This window comes from Nanorana parkeri, unplaced genomic scaffold (assembly GCF_000935625.1).
Source record: "Nanorana parkeri isolate BGI_ZX_2015 unplaced genomic scaffold, ASM93562v1 scaffold945, whole genome shotgun sequence".
Classification (NCBI taxonomy): domain Eukaryota; kingdom Metazoa; phylum Chordata; class Amphibia; order Anura; family Dicroglossidae; genus Nanorana; species Nanorana parkeri.
Genome location: NW_017307213.1, coordinates 626,136 through 641,269, shown reverse-complemented (window position 1 = coordinate 641,269; position 15,134 = coordinate 626,136). Strand labels below are relative to the sequence as shown.

The window sequence follows — 15,134 nt, the reverse complement described above, 5'->3', positions numbered from 1 at the left end:
TGTTCAACAGAAATATAAATAAATAAGTATGTATGAAATGTCCATAGATATCAGATTCTTAGTTCCCTGCTGCATGCTGTGGTTCCTCCCACCAGCCACTATGTTGTTACAGGACACAGATACCTCTTCTCTTACTGCTTCAGAGCCCATTCACACATTGCTGTTGGTGGTGGCGTGGTGCATTATGTTGCTGTTAATGTGCATTGTGTTAGGGCAGTCCATTTAAATGAAAGGACTGCCAATGCCCCTGAATGGACAATACAATGAGTGTGGGGCAATCTCCACCTATGCAGCACACCATAATATTTAGTAATGCTCTACTGTGTGCTGTGGTGCACTTCAATGCATGCAAGTCAGGGGTGCATTAGAGTGCCATTGAAAATGAATGGTGTGCTAATGCACGTCACTTCCATTTTGGTAATATGTACATTAATGCATGCATTACTGCACCGTACTGGGAAGGTGTACATGGGCCTTCATGGTAAATTGGATGACATTTCTGATTAAGCAGAGTTGCAGTGTGCTGAAATACTTTAGTAAATCACCAGCTGGTCTCATTTGTTGCCTTGAATTTCCCTTTTTTTAGATTATAATAAAAAAGTTAAAATATATACTGATGTAAACTGCATTTTTCTTCATAAGAATTCCACCAAAGCACCTCTGAAGAGATCCAATGTAGAGAAAGTGACCAACATACAGATCTTGGTTTTGTTCTGCATCCTGCTGGTCATGGCGCTGGTCAGCTCTGTCGGGGCCTTGTTATGGAATAGGACGTACGGAGAAACCAACTGGTACTTGGGGAGCAGTGGTGAGTCCATTGTCTTGTGCTGCTCTGTTTCTGAATCAGTGAAAATGTGTTTTTTAGTTCCAATAGTCTGTGTATGACAGCGGCAAGTGTTGTATTATTTGGTGGCCAATAAATAATAGCACAGCTAAAGAAATCGTACTAAGCTGCTCATCTTGTGCTCTATCTCTGCTACCCAGACAGTGGAATACAAAGCCCATTGTGTTTGCATAGATGAAACAGGCACTGCCATTTGTCCCCCCTTTGTTAGCATTCCATGTTATTGTCTTCATTGAATGAATGTGACACTATCGCTTGAACCAGCCTAAAAGCCTTCTAGCATATGTTAATTGTGATAGTTTACATGTGATCTCTGGTTGTTTTACCAGGATGGTATTGATTCTGAATTCTACAACCCAAGTATTCAGGTGTTAGATTATCACAAAACTTATCTCACAAACCTGCAGTCATATAAAACAGTCTAAAGGCCACCGTGGAACGTAGAGCATAGACAGTGAAAATACTAAAGTACTAATGTTGGCCATATAAGATTGTTTGATTCACAGCTTTCACCCAGAATTCACACATTTTGGAATTAAATTGAAAAATGTATGAATCCTGGATTTAAAAAGAGATGTGTGAATCTTAGAAATCATTCATAAACTGGCTCATACATGAACAGTTTGAACAATTGACAATCTATTTCAGGTGATTTTAGCTCATAATCCAACCAAATTTAACCAACTTGATCTTTTTTTTTATTGAACAATTGTCTGTAGTGAATCATAATTTGAAACAATCAAACATATGATGGATTGGTTGTTTACTGTTACTTGTACAGTATAATTTTATAGTCTATGCAAAGGCAAATCTTTTTGTTAGTTTTGGATGGAGCATAGAAGTGTTAACACCTCTGTTGGGTTTTTATTTCTGTCTTTGTTCCCACTGGGGAGACTCACCTTCTCTTTTTGTTCTGGTGACCATTTTCACCAGGGCAGAAGGTGATGGAAAATCCAAAATGTTACAGTTGTCACCGCAACCAGAATAGCGTCCCTACCGAAACCCAGGTGGGTCCAAGTGATGTTGTTGCTGTGCTCATTCAAGTTAATGACAGGCTGACAGCCACCACATCTGTCACTGGCTGTCCGCATGTAATCGTACATGGAACGGGATAGATGATCCTCCCTGTTTTCAGTCTGCCTTGGTCTATCATTCACTTAAACGGGCTGAATGGATCCACCTAGGTTTCCTGCAGCAAGAATCCATAGGTTTTTACAGCAAGAATCCCCATGTGGAGCCTTAAGCCCTTGTGCATGTAGCATGAATCATTCTGCACTTTATCCAAATGTTTTTGCTCTTTAAGAATTTTAGAGTATTGCAAAACAGATTCAGAAGACTAACAGGGCTATTCACAAAAGGGTGAAGAGTTTGGAGAAGGCAAGAGAAGTGAACAATCTAGGACAACAAAGCTGAACTGGAAAGTGAGCTAAATTGGAGAATTTTTCCAGTTCAGCTATGTTGTCCTAGATTGTTCACTTCTCCTGCCTTCTCCAAACTCTTCACCCTTTTGTGAATAACCCTGTAAGAGTCAAAAAAATTATTGATAATTTCACAAGTGACAACAGAAAAGCAAAAGGCAGCCAATGCATTTCGGAGGCGAAAAATCCCCCTTCATCAGGACTTTAGCAATGTGTCCAGAGTGTCTAATGGGCTCAAAAGCTGGTCGGATATCCAGTGAAACTTCTTCAAGAAAAATACAGCTCCAGTTGCCTTGACTCATTTTTTACAGATATACCATGACCTGGATGAATGAGAACCTTCACAGATGTCTTTACCTTTTATTTAATTTGTGTCAGTGAGACAGAGAGAGAATGATTCTATAATCTATTAGGGTTTTAGTATACTGCCTCATTACTATGAATCCGAGTTGATCTGGGGGTCCATGTGCTGCACTCCCAGCACCATGACAGTGATTATGGCTATAAATAAAAGCCTACTCTGCACAATCACAAACACATTTCATTGCACCTTTCCACAATAGTGCAATCATCTTCAGGTGTTTGTTTGAGCTGTTTACCATTGCTGCTATATTTCAGAACACAATGCTAATAACTGTACATTGATCTTTCCACAGAGGCTATATCTAACAACTTTGGATACAATCTTCTGACATTCATTATCCTGTACAACAACCTCATCCCCATCAGCCTGCTGGTGACCCTGGAGGTGGTGAAGTTCACTCAGGCTCTTTTCATCAACTGGGTGAGTCAGAGAACGAATTCATGGAAGCCTATGCCTGGGAGAACATAATAAGAGATGTCAGAAAATATATTTTCTCTATTGTCATGACTGTTAAATGGGGCCAGCTTCAGACATCCATGAGAACAATTTACTGTCAGTTGTAGGTAACTGTATACCACACACAATATGGATACCTAAAAATAACAATTAAAATGATCCTGTCGTTATTTATTTTTTAGTTAAGGCATACCTGTAGAAGAAGATTGTAAATACTTTACTGTTCCTGCTCCTTGATCCAACGTTCTTCAATCTTGAGAAGTCTGCAGGAAAACTGACACTTCCAGGAGAGTCAGTCTGCTGGGTCCCCTGCAGCTCTCACTGGTTGCTTTCTCTGGCCTCAATATATTAGGACACAGTAATGATGTGGTGGTCAGTGGGAAGAACCACTAAGAATTACAGTGGACACAGAAGATTGACTCTCCCGGAAGTGTCAGTTTTCCAGCAGATATCACTTGAAGATTTGCCATGATTGGAGCAGCTTTAAGGGCATGGGTAGCAGGAAAGGAAGTATTCACAATCTTCTTTTACAGGTATGCCTGGATTGAAAAAAAATTAGTATTGTTACAGGGTGGCTTAAAATACTTTCCCTTGTGTATAGTAGATATCTCAACAGCCTGCACACACATGATAGGTAATGAAAACTATTTACAAAATGTTTTATCCCTGTGCTCTGCATTACATTATGATATCTATGTGTAGAAAGATTATCCAGTGTAGGTTATAGGCATGCGCAGGCAGGGCCGGCCCTTGGGGTTGTCGAGCTGTGCGGCCGCACGAGGCGCCGCGGCAACAAGGGCACCAGGCAGCCGACACAGCTCGTCCTCGGGGCGGCTACAGCCTGCGTCTTCTCTCCTCCTCACCGTTCGGCCATCCGACATGACAATCATTATACTTGGTAGAGTTGAGGGAAGCAAGGGTTAACAGCCAGGTGGAGTTGTAGCTTCGTGTCAATATCTTGGTGGAGTTGAGAAGCAAGGGTTAACAGCCAGGTGTGGTAGCAACATAGTCTGTGTATGTTGCTAGAGACAGAGCAAGGCAAGGTTAACAGCCAGGTGATGTTTCAGCTAGATGAGTGTCTCTCTGATGTGCAAACACTGTACTGCAAGGCAGCTTTACAGCTTCAAGTAAGGCGATAGTTTCCAGGGTGGAGAGCAGTTAAAACTGCTGTTGAGAAAGGAAGGTTCATCTATAGCAGTCAATTGCCGGTTTGTGTCCCCAGTTAGCTATCAGATTTTTTTTGTCATCTGTGCTCCATTGTAGAGAAGTGAAAATCTCTCCAAACAGAGGAAAATCTGCCATACAGTTATCACCAAGTGTCCCCATCCTCTCTATGCCTGCTCTGGTAACAACTCACAATTTTGGATTCTTCTTCACTCTCTTTCAGCTCTTGGGACGCTGGTTTCAAGGACAAATAGAAAGGGTGAATTTTCCTAGTGAAGACAGAGGCAGTGATAAAAACATGACAGTGATTCTAACCACTGTATCCAAAATGAAAAAAACGTTCTCACTTTATATACAGTTTAGGTGCCCCGACACATAACGTGTGTCATTATCAAAAGCAGGTTCACATAAAGCGAGTTGTAATGGTAGCCATGGGTGAATATGTACTGTAAGGGCTCATGTATATGGCAATAAATGGCCATATAATATACAATATAGCCATATTTTTTCTACCAGGAGTAACAGATGGAGCATACAGCCCTCTCCAGTCAGCCTGTATAAATCAATAACAGGCAGCAGCTGCATACAAATATACACTAATCTACATGCATAGAGTGGATACATGCATACAGGGCCATATGCACCTCTCCAAACACAGGCTGTCTGCCTATACGCATGTAGCCCTTGTTTTATCTTTTATTTTACAGTTTGACCTATTGATAAAAGCTTGTTCAAGAATCATGTTTGCCCTTTTCATTTATTAGTTCAGTAGTTTTCGGTGTATCCATTTTCTATCCCTATTTTACGTACGCTTGTCACATTTAGAAAGCTTAGATGTTGGAATCTAGGAACAATATTTGCAGGATTAGTATGGCACTTATAATGTATTGTAAAAAAAAGCCTTCCTTTTCCTTTGCAACATTCACCAGATTTCTTTCAGTTGACCAGTTTTCCCAAACATTTAAAGCCAATTCAGAGTTCTTTTAGTTTACCAGCCTATAGATCACTGCAACAGGGGCAAGTTCAATCTGAAAACCGCAATCCAAGTTGCAAAAGTGATTCAGTCTCCCGATTCTTTGTGAACAGGCCCCTCAGATGACTGAGCACGTTTGTAATGTATACTACTGTCATTCCAATCTGTAAATGTCACGGTTATCCCATCATGAAATATTGATGAAGGCACATTCTGTATTACAGGCCAGAGATATGTACTATGCAGATACAGACACTGCACTGGGTGTATCATGCTGTGCTGCTCAAATGTCAAATAAATAGACGTATTTGGTTTGCTATTGGGGTGCCGGTGTCTATATTTCTACTTGTGATTGTGACGGTTGCCATCCGTCGACAGCCGCAGCACCAACTTTAATATTTTGGAACAGCGTTTCTGAGTGCGTTGGGTTTATGGACTACATTCTGTATTACAGGACAGAGATATGTACTATGCAGACACAGACACTCCCGCTATGGCCAGAACATCCAATCTGAATGAAGAGCTGGGACAGGTAAGCAGTTCATTGGTGCTTCATTCCTATCTTATGTCACATAATGTGATAATAGTGTCATGTTGTAGTTCTCATATTCAGGTGTGCATGGGGTGTTAGTAAAGGGCAAAAACCAACAGCAACCAGTTCAATTTCATCTGCCATCAGTTTTAGTAAAATATGGCTTTTAACTAGTTATTATCAGCTACTACACTCTGAACATTATCCGTTGCCTTATTGAAAAAGGCTGATTGTGTCTCATTGCCATTATGAAATAATTTGGTTGAAAAAAAGACGTGCATCGGGTTCAGGAAAAAGACAACAAGATACATTAAAAACCTGCATCTATCCTCAGAACCCTAAACATGTAAGTTATCCATGACAACTTTATAAAATGTAATTCAATGTGCTCGAACAGGGAACAAATTCTTTCCTGTCCAAATACATTTGGATACTCCCTGGGTCAATAGTGTTATTGCTTATTACTAATAGCCAAATATATTTTGTGCCTGTAGAAACTCATCTTGCCTCTGTCTGAAGCAATCTACTGAGTTGATTAGTCTTTTTCATTTTTACCAGCTCTTTCTATAAAGAAGCCTTTCCATAAGCAGGGGTTAAAGTGAAACTAAACTCAGCTGTGTTCGGCTCACTTCACTTCTGATCGGTCATCCACTCGGCTGCCCTCGGCAGCTTTGTGAATAGACCCCTTAGTTTACTAATTTATACTGAAGCTATAGTGTGTTACAGGAGCGAGCTTGGAGTGGTGGCTACTACTAGTCCCATGAGGCATTGCAAGACTTTGACAGCCATAGCCATTACTCTCAGAGGCAGAGGCAACATTGGATTTGTTGTTTCAATACTGCTGTAATGCCTACTCTTGCTGTAATCATATTCATGTATTATATGCTGTTTTGCTTTCCAACAACAAATTGCTTACACTGTAATTATATTCTCTGTCTTATCAGGTAAAACAAAAAGTAGACATTACATATATAAACTAAAAAAAGAAATTGTCTCCGGCTGTAATACATTAAAACACACAGTGCTGGCAATATGGCATGTGATAGTGCTGCCCTCATCTGGTACAGTTGCATTATTGCAGGAATTCTATCGTGATGTGTTTTTTCCACAAAGGATTTGATCTTGTGGTGGTGGTGGTTTCAATTATAATGTTTTGAAGCCCTGTTCTGTGAGAACTGAATGTGCTAAAAGTTTTTATTTTTCTAATTACTAGCAACTCCTTTATCGGTTGCCACGATGAATGTGTTTCAACAACACATCAAACATGAGTCCACTTACAACCGATAGTTTTGTTTTTGGTACTTGCTAGAGAGGTAACGCAACTGACAGCTTCTTATATCTCTCAGATTTTTTTCTGATTTGCCATGTCTGTACTATATGTGCAGTAGAGTCCTGATTTACTAAAGTGTGATGTGTAAAGTAAAGCTGTGTTCACATCTGTTGTTTTCAAATTCTCCTATCCATGGCTGAGTAGTACAAGCATCTGCTCTGAATGTAGATACAAAAATAAAATAAAGGTCACCACTTAGATTTTGGGCAGTGTTATGATCTGGGGTTGCTTCAGTTGGTCAGGTCTAGGTTCAGCAACAGTATGTGCCCACAAAATGAGATCAGCTGCCTACCTGAATATACGGAATGACCAGGTTTTTCCATCAATGGATTTTTTCTTCCCTGATGGCACGAGTATATTCCAAGATGACAATTCCAGGCTCAAATTGTGTCCAGGGAGCATGAGATATCATTTTCACAAATGGATTGGCCACCACAGAGTCCAGACCATAAATCCATTGAGAATCTTTGGGGTGTGCTGGAGAAGGCTTTACACAGTGGTCTGACTCTCCCATCATCACTACAAGGTTTTGGTGAAAAATGAATGCAACTCTGGATGGAAATAAATGTTGTGACATTGCGTAAACTTATCAAAATGATGCCATGGAAAATGCATGTTGTAATCAAAGGCGGGCCAACAAAATATGACATTGTGTCACTTTTTGTTGGTCAGGCAGTGTAGTTACCAGCACATCTATGAAGCTCCTGTAAAAAAACAAAGCTTTTATTGAAATGCCTTAAGACATTGAGGACCTGTTCACACCAGATGTTTTAGGCTACCCAGTGCAGTCCCAACGCATACACAAGAGGGTGGAATTTATCAAAACTGGATCAGACAGAATCTGGAGCAGTTGCCCATAGTAGCCAATCAGCCTCTCTCTTTAGTCTTTTCAGTTAAGGTTTGAAAATAAAATAAAAGAAAGAAGCTGATTGGTTGCCACGCACAGCTGCTCTAGATTTTGTCTACTCCAGTTTTGATAAATTCCCTACAAAGGCAGTTTACCTTGTTTCCTATGAAGTCAGTTCACACCACAACATTGCGGTAATGTGCGCTAAAATAAGTGCTGCAGGCATGTGACGCACCACACAGATGCTGGGTTGAATAGAACTGAATTAAATTTGTGACATTTCAGTAATGTTTCAACAAAAATTAAACAGTGAGTTGTGCAGAAATCAATGGATTGCACCACTTTCCTTCAGCGCACACCAGCGGCTATGAGGTAGTGCACGCTGGTGGTCTGAACAAAGCCTAACAAAGGAGTTTCAGATCATTGTTCTTAATTATAGTGATAGAAAGTATGTTAAAAATGGATATGTCCCCATTTAAACCAGTGCGTTTGTAGCTCATATCTTTCAGCATGGAAAAGCTCCGCACAAGAAATCACATTGATTTCTATAGTCCCCGTTCAAGTCTCAGCATAGCGTCGCGCTGGAAAAATGCCGTTCCCTGGAAAAAGGTTCACTGGCGTCTTTTTTTGGGCAGATCAGCGCAATTAGGAATAGGAAAAAGGGTCACATCGTGCTGATCTCCCTAAAAAGAGGCACAGGCATGTGAAGAGCTTTCTCCGTGATGAGAAAATTTGAGCTGCAAACACGCTGGTGTGAACGGGGACTGCATGCTGTATTCAGGTTGTGTTGGCCTGCAGTTTGCCATTCAAGCCAGTTCAAATGGAGTCTATAAAAAAGCAGCGCAACGTGTCTAAAACACGTCAACTCACTTCTTCGCAGTACACATAAACGCATGCATTTTGATGTGAGCAAGCCCTTAGGATTATATTAGGAGAAGATTGATGACAGTGTCTGTTTGCCCCCTTAGGTCAAGTATTTGTTTTCAGACAAAACTGGAACTTTAACCTGCAATATCATGCACTTCAAGAAATGCAGCATTGGTGGTATTACATATGGGTAAGTATATCCACAGTCTGTGCAAACCTGGCTATTTTCCTGTATGTGCAAGGAGGAGATAATTAAACTCCGATTATTCAGGGCACTGTAGATCAATGTGTAATTGGAGTATCACAGTAATATTGGTGGGCAGCTTACTTACTAGAACATGCAGTAACTAACAAGTATAGTAATAAATACTTGCTATATTGTTTTGCCACCTGGATGGAACTGGCATCCTGTCCTAAGGAATACTATTCACATTGGAATTGATCAGATCTTTTTGTGGAAGTTAACTATATAGAATATATAATTGGCGAAATATCACTGCAGCACTGGCCAAAGACTTGCCCACCTAGTGATCCTTTAACACTCAGAAAGGCACATTTTAACAATAGGCCTCGTAGATCAAAGATAATTTGACACTTTCAAATAAGTGGAAAGGTTTGTTGTCTATGACCATAGCAGAGAGATCTGTCCTCCCCTCTGTCCTCCCCTCTGGCACGGTTGCTAGAGCCAGGGCTCTTCTGCAGGCTTAACTTTCTGGTTCTTCTCTGTGGAGTGCATACACCAAAAGGATGGTGACCGTATAATAAAGTGACAGTGGCTTCCCTCTGGATTTTCCATATCAATATAAGCAAACTTTAAAGACCATCTCACAATAGAGTTCCTGATATGACATTTAACCTGAGGATGATAGTAGTTCTCCACTCCAGGGGTTACAATCAGCAGTAAAAACCTGGTGGCCATTAAACCTGCATCTTTACACCCAAACCTAATGTTCTAGGAGGTAAAACTCACAATCTGTACATTTTCTGTTACCTTGCTGTGAGATCATTTTCTACTTTACCCTGAATGTCTTCAGTTTAATTAAGAGAACCCTGTACACGCTTACTTGACCAGAGAGAAAAGGAGTGTGTTACTTTTAGTATATTATGAAAACACCATCACAAGACTATGTGGCCAGGAAATATTTGGAGATATGTAGCTGTATTAGCAGAGAACATTTAATATTTTTCTGCTGTTATTGTGTTTGAATCTTTTTATAATCTAGTAAAATAATAATGTAGAATCACCTAATAAAAATCAGCATATGTTTGAAACCTGTCACAAACTTGGGCACTTCAGACTGAACATATGATGAAAAAATACATAAGTAGAAATCACTGTCAGTGAAAAATGCATGCCCAAATGATCAATAAATCTATAGATCTGGGCAGCGACAATGATAGGACATCTGATCCTTTCTGGTGAAAGTCGAGCATGGCCCTTCTCCCTCCCTGCCTTTCAAACCTCCTAAAGGTTTTCCTAGTGATAGGTAGCCTCTAATAGGGAGGCTTTGGAGGTGGGGGTGATTTCCAAGCTCAGCTTTTATAGGAAAAGTGTATGTAAAGTCAACTGTTTATATCTCTAGATCCACTGATGTGGATTTCACTGAAGGGTAACGGTTGTCTCCTTAGGGAGAGTGCCCATCACATTTTGTTGTCGTGAAAATCATAACATTTGCATTTCCCATAAATTTTCTTCCAGTGACAGTGGTCACCAAGACAGGTAGAGAGGGTAAATCTCATCTGTAGGGACACAGCAATCAAAACTTTACTTAGGCTTTAACTAGGGATGCACTGATTCCAATACTCGTACTCGCCCAAATGCTCCGATACTTCCCAGACAATCAGCATGGAGCCGGCTTCCTGGCCAATCAGGAGTCCGGGCAGCGGGTAATGACCTACCTCCTGGCTTGCTGGGATGCTGGCTTCCCGGCCAATCAACATGGAGCCAGCCAAACAGCATGGAGACGGCTTCCCTGCCAATCAGGAAGCCGGGCAAGAGGAAATGACCCGCCTCCCGGCTTCCTGATTGGCTGGGATGCCGGCTTCCTGGCAAATCAGCATTGAGCCGCCCAAACAGCCGGCTGTTTGCAGTTTGGCCGGCCCAATGCTGATTGGCTGGGAAGCCAGCTTTCCAGCCAACCAGCATGGAGCCAGCCAAACTGCAGAGAGAATGCTTCCCGGGCAATTAAGAAGCCGGGCAGTGGGTAGTGACACGCTGCCTGGCTTCTTGAGTGGCAGAGTAGCCGGCTCTGTGCTACTAGAAGTACTGATACTCTGTATCAGCGAGTACCGAAATATAAATATTGGTACTCGTACTCCATACCGAAAAAACGGTATTGGAGCATCCCTAGCTTTACCCTTCACAACTCTATCCAAAACAAAGTTTTTGCTGGAAATGCATTCATACACCTATACCCAGCTGTAGTTCTCCTGTGAAACTTCTGCCACATTGGTCAGAGCTAGCGCAGAGGCCCTGGGGATTCAAACACAGGAATACTCAATGAGAAGACAAAACCTTCCTAGAACAGAAGGTATTTACATGCCTCATTCTATCACAAATGCCATAATTAAAGGGAGTATTCCTTATTTTAGAGTAGTGGAGCCATGCTAATCATTCTTTTATGTCGCTGTGACCAACTGTACATACGGAAGTGGTAGTTTATAGAACAGACGCAGCCTGATATTAAAGGGTCTTTTATTCCCAACTGCATACAGCTATTTTGGGCTTGTTGGTCATCATGAATGCAGTGGATGGAAACAATGTCTCCTATGGATTAGGGAAGCAATGAGAAAGTATAACCCAACAAAGCCCTCTAAAAAGCCGCTAAAGCAGCATGAAGCTTACAATTATAGTAGATTGTAAGACAGAAGCAATTAGGTTAGAATTGAAACCATGCCTCCCCAACACACCACATAGCCACACTGTGCACACTGACTGACATTGCATTTGTGTAGTGATCAATAATTCATGCTCTGTATATATTTCCATATATTTCACCTTCTTTCTTATTTTCACATAACTGGAAGACACTTTCCAGAATTTGAGAGAGAACGCTCCTCTGAAGATTTCAGGTAAATATGTCTCTTTTCATTGTCTCATTTCAGGGCATTCCAATAAAAAGTACTACATTCATTTTTCTGTTGTAAGACGGCTAGTTTATGAAAACTGCAGGGGTGGACGTGTGCCATTTTGTGGTAATCCAAAGCCACCTACTTGGATGGATGGGAAGGGAAATCTGAATCGTTGAATTAAAAAAAGCTATACACTTCCTCCGGTTTTGATAAATCAGCTTAAAGTGCACCTCTGGCCAACTATGGATAATTAACTCTACATATTCTTAAGAAGCAGTAAATGAGCTTTAAAGGAGAACTATGAGGTGAGTGCTTTTCACTCAGCCTCATAATATGAGCCGACCTGTGACAATTAAACTATCACAGGTCGGCTCAGTAGATAGGGAAGTGAGCGAACACATACCTGTCACTGCAGAGAGCCGTGACAAGGGAATGACTGGATTCTCCCCTCCCCGCTCCGATCCTCCAGCGCTGACAGGGCGGAACGGATGGGGAGGGGCGGGTACAGCTGGCTCTGCCTCTAGATAGGCAGAGCCAGCTGTCACTCACGCAGCTGGGCGGATCCAGACATAATTGTCGGGATCCGTTTCAGCTGCGGCGTCTCAGTATACCGCACGCTGCAGCTCGCAGTATACTGAGCTTTGGGTAACGGGAGGACGCTAGTTTGTGTCCTCCCGTTACCCTTCGGAGAACTATGGGGAAAAGCCCTAACCCCATAGTTCTCCTTTAACACAAGTTGTCACTCACCTCTGTAGCTGCTTTTAATGTGAAGTTGTTTATTCTCAAATATCCTCAAAGGTCACAACAAATACCCTAATACCTTAGAACCCCCTGTTGTGTGTTTACATTGGAGGGCTGATAGGCTGCCAAGATCTGCTCGAGAAAAAAGCTGAGATTGCAATGCCTATACAGTGATGAATGATGGCTTGTTTTAAGGTGTTTTAGTAATGTTTCATAATACGTAAATACTTTAATGTGTTTGATCTGGGCACAGGTTCACTTTAAAGCTATATACTGTATATAACTGCAAGTGTCTAGTCCTTGGCGATGCTGTAATAATTGTTATATGAAGGGTAACAAAAAAAAGGTTATGTTTTTGTTGTATGTGATCTATCTTTGTTTTACTTATTGTAAATCAGAATTGAAAGCATGTTTTAAAAAATCTCATGGTGAAAGCGTGAGTCTCATGCGATCGGCTCCATTCGCAAGTGTGAATAGCCAATATATTTTCTAGTTGGCCCCTGTATTCCTGGATAATGCACTGGCTGAAAGTGAACCTGTTGTTAAGGGGATTATTCACAAAGAGTGAATGACCCAGCCGAAGCGAAGTGAGCCATACGCTATTCAGCTATTCACTTCAGTCTTGTACAGCTGATTTCAGCCGTACATCGGCTGAAATCAGCCATACATTGGCTGCCTTTGGTCAGCCGAACATGCTCTGCATGTTCGGCTGAGCTGAAGTGCAGAAGCAGTTCGACTCAGCCGATCCAACACCTGGATCGGCTGAGCCGAAGCTCCGGCAGCTCGCTCGCTGCCATTCATCCCTATTCTCGTGGAGGCCGAATGGCAGTGAGTGAATAGTCGAATGCCGCCGAGTGGCATTCGGCTCGACCCTTCTGTCCGGTACCTCCGAGGTAGCTAGCAGAATAGAAAATAAATGAAAAGAATGAGGGGGTCAAACGAGCAATGAGATCACAACTGGCTCCGCCCAGCTGTCATTTGTGGGGTGATCCAAAGCTGAATTGCGCCAAAGCCGACGGTTCTCCCCGTTTCGGTAGTTACTTTGGCTCAGCCGAGCCGAAGCATATGCGTTTGGCTCAGCTGAGCCGCTTGGCCGCCCTTGTGAATAGCCCGTACAGCAGCCCTTCGGTTTGACTGAACTGAAGGGCAGAGGTGGCTGAAGCGAGCCGAAAGATCAGCCGAAGCTACAGCTGGATCCTTCAGCTCTTTAGTGAATAACCCCCTAAGTAACCTTAAATGAGACACCATACCATAAGTTTGCCTGTACATACTTTCTATTTGTGTAACTGGAGTTGCAGGGTGCATGCTTTTTGAAAATACTGATTTAGATGACATCATCTAAAGGAACATTCAATTTTTGCTAAATGAATATAGATAAAAAATATGTTGACGGAAGGTAGAATTCACTATTTTAAATAGGGAGAATTTTACAGTAAAAACCTTTTCCTATTGAAGAACAGATGTTTTCGATTTGAGCGAATGTCATTTTCACTTGATCAATCTTGACCAAATTTCCACTAATTTGGCTTGATACATAGGGTGAATGTTCAGTTTTCTATTTCGGGACTACCTTGGGTGAAAACATTAATAAATACACCCCTTAAAGGAGAACTATGAGGTGAGTGAAAATCACTCATCCTCATAGTTCAAGCCAACGTGTGACAATGAAACTGTCACACGTCGTCTCAATAGATCGGGAAGTCAGCGAACACATACCGTCGCTCACTTCTCGATCATCTCCCTGCAGAGAGCAGTGACTGTCACGGCTCCCTGCAGGTATTCCCTCCCTGTCCGCTCTGATCCTCCAGCTCTGACTGGAGGAACAGACGGGGGAGGGGACGAGCACAACTGGCTCTGCCTCCAGATAGGCAGAGCCCGCTGTCACTCGCGCAGCTTGGTGGATCTCCACAGTAATGTCGGGATCCGTCCTGACTGCGGCAGTCTCACTATACCGTGAGCTGTAGCTTGCAATATACTGACCTTTGGGTCACGGGAGGACGCTAGTATATGTCCTCCCATGTCCCTTAAGAGAACTATGGGGAAAAACACTTACCCCATAGTTCTTTTTTAATGTTATTAAAGCCAATCTGCAATCTGCAGTCAGTTATGCTCTTATTGTTAATAGTAAAAAAAATGTTAATTTTGAAGTCAAATTTCAGGCATTCCCTGTAAAGAATTTGCAGTAATATTTGCTAAAAATCATATCTATAGCCTCTCCTGTAGGCAGATGAAGTTGTATTATAATCAATCAATTTAGGTTGGCTTTTGTATATTTTGACATACTTAAGTAGGCAGAATAATATTAGAATCAGATTTTGAGAGTTACAACATGACATGATAAAGGTTAGCAGTATTTTTGCAGTGTGCTTCTAGGCTTGGCTATTTTGCAGAGAACACTGCAAAGCATCTAAATAAAACCAATCTACTGACGTCTTTCTTCTGCACATGACCAAACAAACAAACATGGCTAGCCCCAATGCAGGTGTAGTTCAGTTGACCTTATAAGCAAATGTCTCCACCTGCCCT

General features: G+C 41.7%; 1 protein-coding gene across 1 annotated transcript in view; it reads left to right on the top strand.

Moving 5' to 3' along the window:
- ATP8A2 (ATPase phospholipid transporting 8A2) overlaps positions 1 to 15,134 on the top strand; it is a gene marked incomplete at its 5' end in the record, with an annotated part of 434,715 nt that overhangs the window by 38,734 nt on the left and 380,847 nt on the right. Inside the window, 5 exons of the mRNA XM_018566377.1 lie at positions 643 to 808; positions 2,919 to 3,046; positions 5,674 to 5,751; positions 8,897 to 8,985; positions 11,823 to 11,867. Coding sequence (XP_018421879.1) covers positions 643 to 808; positions 2,919 to 3,046; positions 5,674 to 5,751; positions 8,897 to 8,985; positions 11,823 to 11,867 — 506 coding nt within the window. The remainder of the gene's footprint in view (positions 1 to 642; positions 809 to 2,918; positions 3,047 to 5,673; positions 5,752 to 8,896; positions 8,986 to 11,822; positions 11,868 to 15,134) is intronic.